The 17,971-nt window shown below is 52.4% G+C and overlaps 1 protein-coding gene across 1 annotated transcript; it reads right to left on the bottom strand.

The window, feature by feature from the left end:
* Positions 1 to 606: 606 nt before the first annotated feature.
* On the bottom strand, positions 607 to 1,356 carry LOC139764999 (uncharacterized). The gene has a single exon (XM_071692049.1). The coding sequence runs from the start codon at positions 1,219 to 1,221 to the stop codon at positions 607 to 609; it is 615 nt and encodes a 204-aa protein (XP_071548150.1). The 5' UTR covers positions 1,222 to 1,356.
* Between the last annotated feature and the right edge of the window lie 16,615 nt (positions 1,357 to 17,971).

Here is a 17,971-nt window from a genome sequence, read left to right as displayed (position 1 = left end):
AGGTGGAGATGATCATCCGCAATTATGACCACTTGGTCACCTTACTCCTGAACTCTGTACTACATCAGTGTATAGCATGCTACATCAGTGTATAGCATGCTACATCAGTGTATAGCATGCTACATCAGTGTATAGCATGCTACATCAGTGTATAGCATGCTACATCAGTGTATAGCATGCTACATCAGTGTATAGCATGCTACATCAGTGTATTGCATGCTACATCAGTGTATAGCATGCTACATCAGTGTATAGCATGCTACATCAGTGTATAGCATGCTATTATTCAACTACCAGTTGGGTTATCTTTGAGAAGAATTGAGCAGAGACGGTACGGGCAACTGAGGCCAGAACCATTAACGAAGCATTAATGAGATGGTCATGATTACGCCCTCAGTTGCTTAGCCTGAGCTAAATACCTATTTTATCAACCAAACCTTAAGGATAGGATGAACAGCCAGGTTGACTGTGGACCGACAGCCGCTACTAGGATTCGAACGTATGTGCTCGACCCTGGGCACCCCGAGAATGCGTCACAGGTCAGGAAAGCACGCATCAAAGGGGCCAAGCTTACCCTGCTACAGAGAAAGTGACGCCGGTGTACTACTACTTACCCATCTCGTCGATGGCTGGCGACATCCTGAGGGTAATAGCCACAAGTAGGATGGCGATCAGGAAGATGGCCACGGCCACCGAGGCGCACACCAGCACCGCCCGGCTCCGCCGCTGCTCCTCCTCGTCCAGCTCCCCCGACGGGTCGCCGTTGCTGTGTCGGGACGACTTGCGCTGCCGCCCCGACGACAGCGACAGCCTGGCCGACTCCAGGTCGTACGGGCTGAGGGCGTTTGAGCCGCGGGTGCCCCGCCTGACGCCGTTCATGTCGGCGGGGTCCATGAGCGTGTCCGTGTCGCCGCGGGATTTCCTCCGCTTGTCTTGGGCGGAGAGCTCCGAGCGGCGGCGATGGCCTCCCGGCCGCGGAGACCGGTACCGGTCCTCGGTCTGGACGGTGGCGACCGACTGGCGTCGCGAGGAAGGTCGGTCTAGGGCGTCCCAGTCCTCCGGGGCGGTCACGGGGGAGATGACCTGGGGCTGGGTGAGGCTGCTGTAGTGGCAGCCGATGTCGTCACTGGAGTACCTGCGGCTGTAGGAGGCTCCCTCCGCAGCCGCAGGCGAGAGGTGCACTCCGTTCATCTCCCCCATGATGGGGGCGGCCTCGGCCATGCTGCAGCCTCACCAGGCCGTCACCTCACTACCCGGGCACCCTCACCAATGGTGGCGTCATCACTAACACGGTAACATGGCCACACTCACTCGCTTGTCATCTATGGTCACTCGTCGTCCCTTTGTGTTCACGAGGGAGAGTGTGTAAACACGATCTGTGGAGGTGAGAAAGAGGTGGTTAGTGCAAGGTGTGGTGGCTTAGGTCTGTGGTATGTGGCCACAATACTCGCTAGTGGAGCAGAGAGGGGATGTGAGGGAGGGAGGCGAGTGGGTTGGGAGGGTTAGAGAGGCTGGCCTAAGGTGTTGAAGGCCAGGGATAAGGGGACGCAGGCCAGGCTTAAGGGGTGTTGGTCAGGGCCAGGGGTTAAGGGAGGGTGTGGGCCAGGCTTAGAGGGTGTTGGCCAGGGTCAGGGTGCTGAGAGGGCCAGGGTCAGGGGTGTGTGGCTAAGGGTCAATTTGCATCAGGGGGGGGGGCAACAATTATCATTAGGGTAATTAGTCCCCCTCAGGGTCACCAGGTGGTACATACATGTCTTCTGATCGTAACGAGAAGCATGCTTTGCTTCAGACCTACACATCATCAGTCAATGATCCTCCTTCCTGAAGATAAAACTTAACATCTTGTGTTCTCTCTGACAGTCCACCTCCAGTGGAACCACATGTAACACTAGCGGGGGGGGGGGCAGAACCTTCCCCTGGTCACGTTTTATTATAAGATTTCCATGGCATTACGTCCCCCCCCCCCGCTCCACCTCATTCCACCCAGTAATGTTGTGTTTCCTTTTCGTCTGCCGTCAGTTGAGCCAGAGGGAGAGGTGGGTAACTGGTGCCCTCTGCTTTACAATCATTTTTTTCTGAGTCTGTATCTCTTTTTCTGTCGTCAATTAAGCCAGAGGGAGAGGAGGGTGGATGGCACCTTCAGCTTTCCAATCCTGTTTCTGATTGTGTTTCTATTATTTTCTTTTTCTGCCGTCAGTTGAGCCAGAGGGAGAGGTGGGTGGATAGCGCCTCCTGCCTTGCTATCATGTTTCTGACTATGTAGGTAACATGGGAAGTAAACTCGTCATAGACCATAACATTCCATGTTGTCTGACCTTACCCTGTACCACAGTCACCAGCTACCCCAGGGGTCACCCCGCACCTCGAGAACATAAGACATGCCATGATCACCAGAACCTCAAGATCACCAAGCCACTCAGGGTCACTAGGCACTCCAGGATCACCAGGTACCTCAGGATCACCAGGTACCTCAAGATCACCAAGGCGCCACAGGGTCACCAGGCACCTCAGGGTCACCAGGTACCTCAGGGTCACCAGGAACCTCAGGGTCACCAAGCCACTCAGGGTCACTAGGCACTCCAGGATCACCAGGTACCTCAGGATCACCAGGTACCTCAGGGTCACTAGGCGCCACAGGGTCACCAGGCACCTCAGGGTCACCAGGTACCTCAGGGTCACCAGGAACCTCAGGGTCACCAGGTACCTCAGGATCACCAGGCACCTCAGGGTCACCAGGTACCTCAGGGTCACCAGGCACATCAGGGTCACCAGGCACCTCAGGGTCACCAGGTACCTCAGGGTCACCAGGCACATCAGGGTCACCAGGCACCTCAGGGTCACCAGGTACCTCAGGATCATAAGGCACCTCAGGGTCACCAGGTACCTCAGGGTCACTAGGCGCCACAGGGTCACCAGGTACCTCAGGGTCACCAGGTACCTCAGGATCACTAGGCGCCACAGGGTCACCAGGTACCTCAGGATCACCAGGTACCTCAGGATCACCAGGTACCTCAGGGTCACCAGGCACCTCAGGATCACCAGGTACCTCAGGGTCACCAGGTACCTCAGGGTCACTAGGCACCTCAGGATCACCAGGTACCTCAGGATCACCAGGTACCTCAGGATCACCAGGTACCTCAGGATCACCAGGTACCTCAGGGTCACCAGGCACCTCAGGATCACCAGGTACCTCAGGGTCACCAGGCACCTCAGGATCACGAGGTACCTCAGGATCACCAGGTACCTCAGGGTCACCAGGTACCTCAGGGTCACTAGGCGCCACAGGGTCACCAAGTACCTCAGGGTCACCAGGTACCGCAGGGTCACCAGGTACCTCAGGATCACCAGGTACCTCAGGATCACCAGGTACCTCAAGGTCACTAGGCGCCACAGGGTCACCAAGTACCTCAGGGTCACCAGGTACCTCAAGATCACCAGGTGCCTCAGGGTCACCAGGCACCTCAGGGTCACCAGGCACCTCAGGGTCATCAGGTACCTCAGGATCACCAGGCAACTCAGGGTCAGCAGGTACCTCTGGGTCACCAGGCACCTCAGGGTCACCAGGCTCCTCAAGGTCACCAGGTACTTCAGGGTCACTTGGCACCTCACGGTCACCAGACACCTCACGGTCACAAGACACCGTACAGTCACCAAGTACATCAGGATCACAGTCAATTCCACAGGGTCACCAGGTACCTCAGGGTCACCAGGAACCTCAGGGTCACCAAGCCACTCAGGGTCACTAGGCACTCCAGGATCACCAGGTACCTCAGGATCACCAGGTACCTCAGGGTCACTAGGCGCCACAGGGTCACCAGGCACCTCAGGGTCACCAGGTACCTCAGGGTCACCAGGAACCTCAGGGTCACCAGGTACCTCAGGATCACCAGGCACCTCAGGGTCACCAGGTACCTCAGGGTCACCAGGCACATCAGGGTCACCAGGCACCTCAGGGTCACCAGGTACCTCAGGGTCACCAGGCACATCAGGGTCACCAGGCACCTCAGGGTCACCAGGTACCTCAGGATCATAAGGCACCTCAGGGTCACCAGGTACCTCAGGGTCACTAGGCGCCACAGGGTCACCAGGTACCTCAGGGTCACCAGGTACCTCAGGATCACTAGGCGCCACAGGGTCACCAGGTACCTCAGGATCACCAGGTACCTCAGGATCACCAGGTACCTCAGGGTCACCAGGCACCTCAGGATCACCAGGTACCTCAGGGTCACCAGGTACCTCAGGGTCACTAGGCACCTCAGGATCACCAGGTACCTCAGGATCACCAGGTACCTCAGGATCACCAGGTACCTCAGGATCACCAGGTACCTCAGGGTCACCAGGCACCTCAGGATCACCAGGTACCTCAGGGTCACCAGGCACCTCAGGATCACGAGGTACCTCAGGATCACCAGGTACCTCAGGGTCACCAGGTACCTCAGGGTCACTAGGCGCCACAGGGTCACCAAGTACCTCAGGGTCACCAGGTACCGCAGGGTCACCAGGTACCTCAGGATCACCAGGTACCTCAGGATCACCAGGTACCTCAAGGTCACTAGGCGCCACAGGGTCACCAAGTACCTCAGGGTCACCAGGTACCTCAAGATCACCAGGTGCCTCAGGGTCACCAGGCACCTCAGGGTCACCAGGCACCTCAGGGTCATCAGGTACCTCAGGATCACCAGGCAACTCAGGGTCAGCAGGTACCTCTGGGTCACCAGGCACCTCAGGGTCACCAGGCTCCTCAAGGTCACCAGGTACTTCAGGGTCACTTGGCACCTCACGGTCACCAGACACCTCACGGTCACAAGACACCGTACAGTCACCAAGTACATCAGGATCACAGTCAATTCCACAGGGTCACCAGGTACCTCAGGGTCACCAGACACCTCAGGGTCACCATGCACCTCATGGTAACCTGACATTGTCTAGAGTAATGATGTGAGGCTGGGCTGTTGTTACAGGTAATGAGGTGAGGGTCGGCTGTTGTTACAGGTAATGAGGTGAGGGACGGCTGTTGTTACAGGTAATGAGGTGAGGGACGGCTATGGTTACAGGTAATGAGGTGAGGGACGGCAGGTAATGAGGTGAGGGACGGCTGTTGTTACAGATAATGAGGTGAGGGACGGCTGTTGTTACAGGTAATGAGGTGAGGGACGGGTGTTGTTACAGGTAATGGAGTGAGGGACGGCTATTGTTACAGGTAATGAGGAGAGGGACGGCTATGAGGGTCGGCTATGGTTACAGATAATGAGGTGAGGGTCGGCTATGGTTACAGGAAGTCTGTACCATCGTCCTTAGAGCAAGTTCCAGGCTACAGCTGTGGGTACACATTCTTATTGCACTGTAACCTCCCCCTCTTCAACCATCCATCCCCCCCAACTCAACCCCCCACCTCAGCCATCCTACACTTCACGTTCCTCATTGTCATGAGATTTACCTGAAGGTGGCAGTGAGACAGAGGAATGAATGGTAAACAATAGGAGGGTGGAAGTCGCTCCATCCGTTCGTGGCAAATTGTGTCATTAGCATCTTATATTTAGTGTCCAGAACTGACGAAGAGATGACACCACCTGCTCAAGCTACAGCTGGTTGGTGTTGGTCGCAGCACATGACGACCATGGCTGCCTGGGTCGTGTGACGGCTGCCTGGGTCGTGTGACGCAACTGTTCTCCCTACTGACACCGAACTCAAAGACGCAAACCAACTTCCCAGTAATAGGACCTGACATATCAGCCATCCGCACCACTCACCCTCCTCCCTTCCTACTCGCACACACGCCTGACTCTCTCGATATAAACTCCTCGTCCACCCTGATGGCTTCCCTCCCACGCCTTATCACAGTAGCCAGCCAGGACGTCGCGGGCAGAAGCACGCCCAGGACTTGGCCGTCACGGATGAGAGGCAAGATGATGTTGGTTGGCGTGGTCGCCCACCACTGTTATGTGTGGGCAGGGTAAGAGAGGCAGGGGGAGCCACTGTTATGTGTGGCCAGGGTAAGAGAGGCAGGGGGAGCCACTGTTATGTGTGGGCAGGGTAAGAGAGGCAGGGGGAGCCACTGTTATGTGTGGGCAGGGTAGGAGAGGTAGGGGGAGCCACTATTATGTGTGGGCAGGGTAAGAGAGGCAGGGGGAGCCACTGTTATGTGTGGGCAGGGTAGGAGAGGCAGGGGGAGCCACTGTTATGTGTGGCCAGGGTAAGAGAGGCAGGGGGAGCCACTGTTATGTGTGGGCAGGGTAGGAGAGGCAGGGGGAGCCACTGTTATGTGTGGGCAGGGTTGGAGAGGCAGGGGGAGCCACTGTTATGTGTGGGCAGGGTAAGAGAGGCAGGGGGAGCCACTGTTATGTGTGGGCAGGGTAGGAGAGGCAGGGGGAGCCACTGTTATGTGTGAGCAGGGCAGTAGAGGCAGGGGAAGCCATTGCTGGGTGTAGGCAGGGCAGTAGAGGCAGGGGAAGCCATTGCTGGGTATAGGCAGGGCAGTAGAGGCAGGGGGAGCCACTGCTGGGTGTAGGCACAGCCTGGTTCCTGGTGGCTCGTCCTCGAGACTAGCACACTCCTAGCAGCTACTCCTCGAGACCGGTACACTCTTGGTAGCAGGTCCTCGAGACTAGTACACTGCTAGTGGCTGCTCCTCGAGACCAGTATACTCCCTGTTGCTGGTCCTCGAGACCAGTATACTCCCTGTTGCTGGTCCTCGAGACCAGTACACAACTAGGGAATTCATCAAGCCTTTAGGACTCGAAGGAAGGGATCAATGAGTCTCGGAAGTCATTACGTTCGTGTAACAATGTCTGCTTCTTGGTGTCACTCGTAATATAGGATATACAAACTCAAGTGTGGGCCGTTTTGATAACTGTTTCTTTCCCTACACCTCGAAGCTTTGGAACTCTCTACCTTCTCATGTCTTTCTCAATAACTATGACCTGGTACATTTTAAAAGACAGGTTTTTCACTTCCTCCAAAATTCGTAAATACTTTCCCATGTCTCTTCTCTTTCCCTTTCATAATCATTTCTATATTACAATTAAGGTCCATGACTGGAGCCTCCGACGTTAAAAGAAAAAAAAAGAAAATTAATGTTTAAACATTTTATCAGGAATGAGGAGTGACCCAGTTTCTTCAAGAGGATTGTTAACATCTGAAATGATTAACCAATGACTTGCAGTTGAATCCAATACCATGAATACGTTCAAGGAAGAGTAATAGATATTCTGCTTTAAATCCACGACTGTCATCATTTGCTCCTCCTTACCTACACGAAAAATTGAGAAGTTTAATACTTATGTCTTAATACTCCTGCTATATTCATCTATGAGTATCTGTTCTCGTCTTTAACCACAAACAACCTCGTTAGGACCCAGTGGTTTATTGCTGTATGAATTCCTTTGTATTCATTTCTGTCTAAATATTTAAAACGTGTGGGGTGGGTCAGGACGGTGCCCTGACCAGCGACACCAGCTCTCCATTGTCTCCCCAGACATCTCTCAACTGGGGTGTGTACTGCAGCACTGGTGTGTACTGCAGCACTGGTGTGTACTGCAGTACTGGTGTGTACTGCAGTACTGGTGTGTACTGCAGCACTGGTGTGTACTGAAGTACTGGTCTGTACTGCAGCACTGGTGTGTACTGCAGTACTGGTGTGTACTGCAGCACTGGTGTGTACTGCAGCACTGGTGTGTACTGAAGTACTGGTCTGTACTGCAGCACTGGTGTGTACTGCAGTACTGGTGTGTACTGCAGTACTGGTGTGTACTGCAGTACTGGTGTGTACTGCAGCACTGGTGTGTACTGCAGCACTGGTGTGTACTGCAGCACTGGTGTGTACTGCAGCACTGGTGTGTACTGCAGTACTGGTGTGTACTGCAGCACTGGTGTGTACTGAAGTACTGGTGTGTACTGCAGTAATGGGTTGAATACCTCTCTTTCTCCAAGGGCGAATATCAAGCATGGTGAGGGTGTGGGGTGGAGTGTGGCGGGGTTGTGGGAGGGAGAGGTGTGGGAGAGTGGTGCTAGGGTGTGTGTGTGTGTGGGGCAGGGAGAGTGGCGCGGGGGGGGGAGTGTGGGAGAGAGTGTGACGAGTGTGTGTGTGTGTGTGTGTGGGAGGGAGAGTGGCGCGGGAGAGTAGCGCGGGGGAGTGTGGGAGGGAGAGTGGCGGGCGGCACAGTGGGAGTGTTGCCATTGTGCCAGCCTTAAAGGTGAGAGGGACATTCGTCACCATATGGGATAATATCCTCTTAGGACCTGGGGGGTCACCTGACTCCAACACTATCTTGCTTCATCCTTACTACCAGGTCACACACACACACACACACACACACACACACACACACACACACTGGAAGGATAAACATGGAAACTCGGAGTCTTTGATTGTCAGGCCATTGTCAAGGATACGGAGTCATGGTGGATAAGAGAAACCTTCAGAAGACTACGTAGAGACCAGACCACCTGAGGAACATGAGAACTTTTGACCAAAGGAACATGGAATGGTTGACCTGAAGAATATAGAGCTATAACCTTGAGGATCATGGAATGGTTGACCTTTAGGATTATGGAATGGTCAACCATCCTACGTTCCTCAGGTCAACCATCTTACGTTCCTCAGGTCAACCATCTTACGTTCCTCAGGTCAACCATCTCACGTTCCTCAGGTCAACCATCCTACGCTCCTCAGGTCAACCATCCTACGTTCCTCAGGTCAACCATCCTACTGACCGTGTGTAGCTTGAGACTGACACAGACCAAGAGATGAACGAGGCGAACAGGTTGCAAATGAATTTTGATATTGATAGTATAAATAAGAAGGCGAGCTACAATATGAATTCTGAGGAAAAAAAAAAAAAAGACTTGGTGTTTAATAATCCCTGGTGACCTAAGACCAAGTAAACAGACAAAATAGTAAAATGGATAAACAAAATTCTTTATTTCGAGAACTTTCGAATTCTTAAGCCACAGGTAATTTATGCTCACTCTTTACAGGTCACTGGTGCGTTCAGTTCTTGAATACTGTCTGGGGTCTTCCTGCTTGAGGAAAGACATAGACAGAATGAGGGAGAGGAGAGCAATCAGAATAATTCCCAGTCTCAGAAACGAATCGATGACACCCATCCATAGATGATCTAAATCTATTCAGCTTAGAAAGAGAAGGTTGAGAGGCGATCTAATACATAGTACTTCAGATCATCAATGGCTTTGATAACCTCGACCTAACGAACTACTTACTTATAGACTCGTCTGATTGTATTCATAGTAATGGATATAAACGTGTAGGCAAACGCCTTACTTAGAATGAGCCTAAGTACTTTTTCTTCAACAGGGTTGTTAACATATGGAATGGTTGACCAATCACAGGAGTTGAAAGATGTGCCATACATACGTTTAAGAACAGACTTGATGAAGATTTCGCTTCAAAGCCACGAGTGACATTACTGGCAACTCCCAAACTACACGATACGTTAAGAGATCTTCCTCTTTAAAACCAAAAATGTCTGGACGTCTTTTTCTCCTCCTAGGTCATTGTTCTTTGAGGATGTGTCAGTCCTCTACACTGTCACAACTCAGCCTCCTTAGGACCCAGCGGTCTGTTGCTGCTTGAAGTTCCACTGTATTGCCTTGAGGAACATGCCAGGTTCCTCAAGGCAAGCATTCCAGTTCATCTGGTCACGTATTCCAGTTCCACAGGTCACTTATTCCAGTTCTTCAGGTCACGTATTCCAGTTCCTCAGGTCACGTATTCCAGTTCCTCAGGTCACTTATTCCAGTGCCTCTGGTCACGTATTCCAGTTCTTCAGGTCACGTATTCCAGTTCCTCAGGTCACGTATTCCAGTTCCACAGGTCACTTATTCCAGTTCTTCAGGTCACGTATTCCAGTTCCTCAGGTCACGTATTCCAGTTCCTCAGGTCACTTATTCCAGTGCCTCTGGTCACGTATTCCAGTTCTTCAGGTCACGTATTCCAGTTCCTCATGTCACGTATTCCAGTTCCACAGGTCACTTATTCCAGTTCATCTGGTCACGTATTCCAGTTCATCTGGTCACGTATTCCAGTTCCACAGGTCACGTATTCCAGTTCTTCAGGTCACGTATTCCAGTTCCTCAGGTCACGTATTCCAGTTCCTCAGGTCACGTATTCCAGTTCCTCAGGTCACGTATTCCAGTTCTTCAGGTCACTTATTCCAGCGCCTCAGGTCACGTATTCCAGTTCTTCAGGTCACGTATTCTAGTTCCACAGGTCACGTATTCCAGTTCCTCAGGTCACGTATTCCAGTTCCTCAGGTCACGTATTCCAGTTCCTCAGGTCACGTATTCCAGTTCCTCAGGTCACTTATTCCAGCGCCTCAGGTCACGTATTCCAGTTCTTCAGGTCACGTATTCTAGTTCCACAGGTCACGTATTCCAGTTCCTCAGGTCACGTATTCCAGTTCCTCAGGTCACGTATTCCAGTTCCTCAGGTCACGTATTCCAGTTCCTCAGGTCACGTATTCCAGTTCCTCAGGTCATGTATTCCAGTTCTTCAGGTCACGTATTCCAGCCCCACATATCACGTATTCCAGTTCCTCAGATCACGTATTCCAGTTCCTCAGGTCATGTATTCCAGTTCCTCAGGTCCCGTATTCCAGTTCTTCAAATTAACTTTTTCAATTTCCCAGGGCAACCATTCAAATTCATTGGCTTAACCATTCCATGTTCCTCGTGTCAACCATCCCATAATCTCAGGTCAAGCAGTCCATATTCCTCAGGTCAGCTATTTGAAGATCCTCAAAGAAAAAGCTCATTATTCATCAGGTCAACCATTTCCATTGCTCAGGTCAACCATTCCATGTTTAAGTCAAAAATTCCTTGTTCGTCAATTCGACCGTCCCATGTTCCTAATGTTAACCATTCCATGTTTCTCAGGTCAACCATTCCATGTTCCTGTGGTCAAAAGTTCTCATGTTCCTCAGGTGGACTGGTCTCTACGTAGTCTTCTGACGGTTTCTCTTATCCACCATGACTCCATATCCTTGACAATGGCCTGACAATCAAAAGCTCGGAGTTTCCATGTTTATCATTCCATTGAGGTTACTCATATCTCTGCTTCACGTGTCTATGTATATCACAAGATGTATTTTCAAAGTATATATAAATATATATAAACAGACGTATAGCCACATGGACTGTCACAGTAAAGCTTGATTTTGATGATGTATATATAACTGTAAGCGACAGGGCCACATCCAGAACCCGGATCCCCCTCTGAGCTACAGGATTAGGACCTGGCTCCCTCTGGTGCGTAGGAATTGGACCTGGTTCTCTCTGACCCACAGGGACCAGGACCTGGCTCCCTTCTCATCTGCAGGCCCACACGGTCGCCTGTTCCCCTGCCGCCCGAAACCACAAGTATGGCAGCAACCTGTTACTAGACCTGTTGAGCCATACCAGGCAGCTCTTACCCCTCACACCCTGCCTGCCACACTTACTCATATGGTAAACATGCAGTCTGCACTCAAACCCTCTCTCGCTTTTACATTTACTCTCCTATCAGGCAACTCAGGTCGCTCATCAGCAACTCTCTCTCCCCAAAGCAGTTTTTGTTTATGTCTTATTTTGATTCTGAATCTATCACATTTAAAGCCATTACTAGCGGCCAGCTTTCTCTAAATTAGTCACCCTGAATCCTATATTGATGTCTTCTTAATTTAGCTCCCACACCCACTTGTGTTCATCGATCATATCACCTCTTACTCTACGTCTCTGTAGGGAATGCTAATCTTGTCTTTTTATTTAAGTCTGTCCTGAGAGCAAAGATTTATATTGCCAGACATTATCTTTGTCCCCCACATACGTATGAGTTTTTTTTTTTTAAATTATTTACATCTTTACTGCATCACTGTGGGCTAGACCTTACTCTATGGTCAAGGTGAGGTCTTATTATCTATACATGTAGCCGGAGGATAACATATGCACTGTTATAATTAACATTTCGAGAAGTAAATGCAAGTGTTTTGTTCACTTTGTTACGGACGTTTATAATCATCATCGACTGGGTTATCATCTAGCGCTTGTCAACACTCACAGATCTCTCTCACATACCCATCTCTCAATGCCTGTGTCGTCAACGTGGTACGATGGACCCCTGTTTTCTCCAACAACAGTCAGCACTTTAATTTGTCACTTATGACGATTATTTGTCTGTCCATATATATATATATATATATATATATATATATATATATATATATATATATATATATATATATATATATATATATATATATATATATATATATATATATACGTAGATAGTGCATATGAACGTACACTACCATATAACATACTAAACTCCAACAGCCAGGATCGAACCCGGGACCCCTGTGTAACAGACCGTTAGGCTATGATCGCCACTAAAAGGGAAATGACTGTTCGAATACTATGTAATCGAATACCCTTCGTCTCACGTTGGTGAGCAACGGGGTCTCCACCAGTGATCTCCCATAGGCTCACACAACCAGCAGATAGCATTTAAATGTGTGAGCCTATGGGAGATGACCAGTGGAGACCCTGTTGCTCACCCACGTGAGACGAAGGGTATTCGAGTACATAGTGTTCGAATAGCCGAGTCCCTTTTAGGGGTGATCATAGCTTAGTAGTAATGCTCCCGCCTCCTGCGCAAGGGTCCCGGGTTCTATCCTGGATGTTGGAGGTTAGTATATATATATATATATATATATATATATATATATATATATATATATATATGTTATTTGCCAATATCTCCTTGTAGTGCTATAGTAACATCATCTGAATTTATCATCCTTCCTGCAGATCTGCTAAGGTTGTTGGCGACACGTATAAGCCAGTATGTATCATGATTAACAGTTGTCCCAAGCTGGACCCGTGGAGCAGGCCTCTTGCTCACTCGTCCCCTTCATTATTTATCCCCAGCTACTGTGACCGTGTGTGTCTCCTGCCTGTCAGCCATGTTTTAATCCAGCACAGACCCTCACCATGGATGGCAGGCGCCTCTATTTCCTCACCTAGTCTCACACATGGAACCCAGCCAAATACCACACTGAAATCAAGGTAAATACTGTCATACTTTTCATCATCATCTTTCACTTCAAAAATACTTGTGAAAAATGACACAAGACGCATCCTTGATGACGCCTTGGCTGGGAACCATTTATCAAGTGGTGTTTTTTCTACATGACGTCACACAGTGCCTGGTACTACCACACAGATGTCATTAATAACACATCTTCCCCCCTGTCGGGTTGAGGGCCCTCTGCGCTCCTGGGTCCACCTTTGGCTCTCCTGTGTTGATGTACTGTAGCCACAGTGTCATTTGTACTTACCTTTAGCCGTCCATCATTCATTCACGTCATCATTTAAGATTTTTATCTCTCCGTACTTAAGGAAATGATGTTAATCAATTCAAATATCAAAATATACCTCAAGAAATGTCCCACATAGGTTCGAATCCTGGTTGCAGCAGCTGGTCCTCAGTCAACCCAGTCTTTCATCCTGCCTTAAGGGCATTCAGTTCCCCGTGCCGTCTCAGCTAACTGGAAAAAGAATCTTTCATTTCTGACGTCAGACTAATTGGTCGATAGCTTTAGGCTAAACACCAATCAGACTCTCCTAAACTGGGTGTTACCGTCAGTCATCTACCATGACTTATCTGTGACTTCTGACCTGAGTCATTTGTTCAATACATCTCCTGACGGCTGACGAACTACCTCCCTGCACACCTTTAAGACTCTGGGATGAATGTTGAGGTAGACATGACAGTCTGTCAGGTTATCAACACAGTATCCAGTGTGGTGGTGGTGGGCGTAGGTACGGGCGTTGAGCGTGGGTTAATGGGCGGTAGGCGTGTGTTGATAGGCGGTTGGTGGAGTGGGCTGTGCGCCCGGGGGCGCCATTCATAATGCTCCGGTGGTCGTGTTTACGTAGGGTTTAGTGGAAGGGAATGACTACGTTTTCGGGTTAGGGAAAGGGCTTAGCTACGTCCTAGGGCGAGGGGAGGAGTGAAGCTACGTCCTGGGGCGAGGGGAGGAGTGTGGCTACGTCCTGGGTCGAGGGGAGGAGTGTGGCTACGTCCTGGGGCGAGGGGAGGAGTGTGGCTACGTCCTGGGGCGAGGGGAGGAATGTGGCTGCGTCCTGGGTCGAGGGGAGGAGTGTGGCTACGTCCTGGGGTGAGGGGAGGCATGTGGCTACGTCTTGGGGCGAGGGGAGGAGTGTGGCTACGTCCTGGGGCTAGGGGAGGAGTGTGGCTACGTCCTGGGGCGAGGGGAGGAATGTGGCTACGTCCTGGGGCGAGGGGAGGAGTGTGGCTGTGGCTACGTCCTGGGGCGAGGGGAGGAATGTGGCTGTGGCTACGTCCTGGGGCGAGGGGAGGAATGTGGCTACGTCCTGGGGCGAGGGGAGGAGTGTGGCTGTGGCTACGTCCTGGGGCGAGGGGAGGAATGTGGCTACGTCCTGGGGCGAGGGGAGGAGTGAAGCTACGTCCTGGGGCTAGGGGAGGAGTGTGGCTACGTCCTGGGGCGAGGGGAGGAATGTGGCTGCGTCCTGGGGCGAGGGGAGGAATGTGGCTACGTCCTGGGGCGAGGGGAGGAATGTGGCTGCGTCCTGGGGCGAGGGGAGGAATGTGGCTGTGGCTACGTCCTGGGGCGAGGGGAGGAATGTGGCTACGTCCTGGGGCGAGGGGAGGAATGTGGCTACGTCCTGGGGCTAGGGGAGGAGTGTGGCTACGTCCTGGGGCTAGGGGAGGAGTGTGGCTACGTCCTGGGGCGAGGGGAGGAATGTGGCTGCGTCCTGGGGCGAGGGGAGGAATGTGGCTACGTCCTGGGGCGAGGGGAGGAGTGTGGCTGCGTCCTGGGGCGAGGGGAGGAATGTGGCTACATCCTGGGGCGAGGGGAGGAGTGAAGCTACGTCCTGGGGCTAGGGGAGGAGTGTGGCTACGTCCTGGGGCGAGGGGAGGAATGTGGCTGCGTCCTGGGGCGAGGGGAGGAATGTGGCTACGTCCTGGGGCGAGGGGAGGAGTGTGGCTGTGGCTACGTCCTGGGGCGAGGGGACGAATGTGGCTACGTCCTGGGGCGAGGGGAGGATCGTGTGTGGGGCGAGTCGTGTGTTCGAGGCAGGGGAGGGGATACATATACTTGACTCACAATGATTCAGAGCATAAGCAATGGGAGGAAGGCGTGGGATCGGCGGCAGGAAGCGTGGGATCGGCGAGAGGCGTGGGATCAGCAGGAGGCGCGGCATCAGGCAGGGGGACCTGGACACTGGGAGAGGAGGGAGGTGGAAGGACGTGGGCGTCGGGTGTAATTTGGTGGGGGAAGCCTAAGTTAGACCAGCCCAAATGAGCGGGCATGGATGAAGTTGTCTGGGACAGATGAAGTGGGGCGAGATGGTGAAGTGGGCGGGCGTGGATGAAGTCCGGGACAGATGAAGTGGGGCGAGATGGTGAAGTGGGTGGGCATGGATGAAGTTGTCTGGGACAGATGAAGTGGGGCGAGATGGTGAAGTGGGCGGGCATAGATGAAGTTGTCCGGGACAGATGAAGTGGGCGAGATGGTGAAGTGGGCGGGCATAGATGAAGTTGTCTGGGACAGATGAAGTGGGGCGAGATGGTGAAGTGGGCGAGCCATGGATGAAGTTGTCTGGGACAGATGAAGTGGGGCGAGACGGTGAAGTGGGCGGGCATGGATGAAGTTGTCTGGGACAGATGAAGTGGGGCGAGATGGTGAAGTGGGCGGGGCATGGATGAAGTTGTCTGGGACAGATGAAGTGGGGCGAGACGGTGAAGTGGGCGGGCGTGGATGAAGTTGTCTGGGACAGATGAAGTGGGGCGAGACGGTGAAGTGGACGGGCATGGATGAAGTTGTCTGGGACAGATGAAGTGGGGCGAGATGGTGAAGTGGGCGAGCCATGGATGAAGTTGTCCGGGACAGATGAAGTGGGGCGAGATGGTGAAGTGGGCGGGCATGGATGAAGTTGTCTGGGACAGATGAAGTGGGGCGAGATGGTGAAGTGGGCGGGCATGGATGAAGTTGTCTGGGACAGATGAAGTGGGGCGAGATGGTGAAGTGGGCGGGCATGGATGAAGTTGTCTGGGACAGATGAAGTGGGGCGAGATGGTGAAGTGGGCGGGCATGGATGAAGTTGTCTGGGACAGATGAAGAGGGGCGAGATGGTGAAGTGGGCGGGCATGGATGAAGTTGTCTGGGACAGATGAAGTGGGGCGAGATGGTGAAGTGGGCGAGCCATGGATGAAGTTGTCCGGGACAGATGAAGTGGGGTGAGACGGTGAATTGGACGGGCATGGATGAAGTTGTCCGGGACAGATGAAGTGGGGCGAGATGGTGAAGTGCGCGGGCGTGGATGAAGTCCGGGACAGATGAAGTGAGGGGAGGTGGTGAAGTGGGCAGGCATGGATGAAGTGGTCGAGATCCAAAGGAGTGGAAGGGGACGGAAGAAATGGGTGAACATGGTGAAGATGGCTGCGACGGAAGAAGTGAACGGGGCCGGATGAAGATGGTGGAGATGGTTGCAGTAGGTGGGGCCCGGATGAAGTGGGCAGGGATGGTTGAAGTGGGGAGGGATGGATGAAGTAGGAAGGGATGGATGAAGTGGGCAGGGATGGTTGAAGTGGGCAGGGATGGTTGAAGTGGGCAGGGATGGATGAAGTAGGAAGGGATGGATGAAGTGGGCAGGGATGGATGAAGTGGGCAGGGATGGTTGAAGTGGGCAGGGATGGATGAAGTAGGAAGGGATGGATGAAGTGGGCAGGGATGGATGAAGTAGGCAGGGATGGATGAAGTGGGCAGGGATGGATGAAGTAGGAAGGGATGGATGAAGTGGGCAGAGATGGATGAAGTGGGCAGGGATGGATGAAGTGGGCAGGGATGGATGAAGTGGGCAGAGATGGATGAAGTGGGCAGGGATGGATGAAGTAGGAAGGGATGGATGAAGTGGGCAGAGATGGATGAAGTGGGCAGGGATGGATGAAGTAAGTGAGTTCGGATGAGGTAAGCGGGAAAGGTTGAAATGGATAGAGTAATTTCCCACCACCACTCAGGAGGGTCACGCCCGCCCCCGGGGAACAAGACGTCTGTCAGAGGCTGGGCTCGAGCTGCCCTCCTCCAGGCACGAGCTGCCCTCCTCCAGGCACGAGCTGCCCTCCTCCAGGCACGAGCTGCCCTCCTCCAGGCTGAGGCTGGGCACGAGCTGCCCTCCTCCAGGCACGAGCTGCCCTCCTCCAGGCACGAGCTGCCCTCCTCCAGGCTGAGGCTGGGCACGAGCTGCCCTCCTCCAGGCACGAGCGCCTCGTCTGAATCTCTGGTCTGGTCTGTCAAATCACTCCACAGCAAAATCAGGGTTTAATTCAGAGTGAGGTCCACATCTGCTCCATTTATCCCAGGTGGTCCGCCAGCCATTGCCGGAACGTTCATCAACAACACATGGGTCCGTCAGCAAGGCCGGGAACGTTCATCACCCCCAGATGGTCCGCTAACCTGGCCTGGCACGTTCATCACCCCCAGATGGTCCGCTAACCTGGCCTGGCACGTTCATCACCCCCAGATGGTCCGCCAACCTGGCTTGGAACCTTAATTACCAGCACAGGATTTCTCTAGCCAGACCTGGAGCGTCATCACTAGCAGATCACTGACCCAACTCTGCATATATCAGTGCACACCTGGCTCAGCTGATCAACACACACACACACACACACACACACCACCATTCTGTTGGTCACAGCACACAGCGGACAGTGAGAGGCATTGTGGTACCTCACAACGAGGCGTCCAGGATTAGAATATACAATTGAGCTTTCTAATGAAAGCAATATTAACCTCTGTATGATATAAGGCTATATACTGTTCCCTGTAAGTGATTACGGGCCAAATTCAACTCATCAAAAGAGTCAAAATTGACAGCAGTGGTCTGTTCTTCAAGTTGAGCTCCACTGAGTTTTCTCGCAATAGTGTCT

Source organism: Panulirus ornatus, chromosome 52, assembly GCF_036320965.1.
Source record: "Panulirus ornatus isolate Po-2019 chromosome 52, ASM3632096v1, whole genome shotgun sequence".
Taxonomy (NCBI): domain Eukaryota; kingdom Metazoa; phylum Arthropoda; class Malacostraca; order Decapoda; family Palinuridae; genus Panulirus; species Panulirus ornatus.
This window is presented reverse-complemented; position numbering and strand designations above follow the sequence as displayed.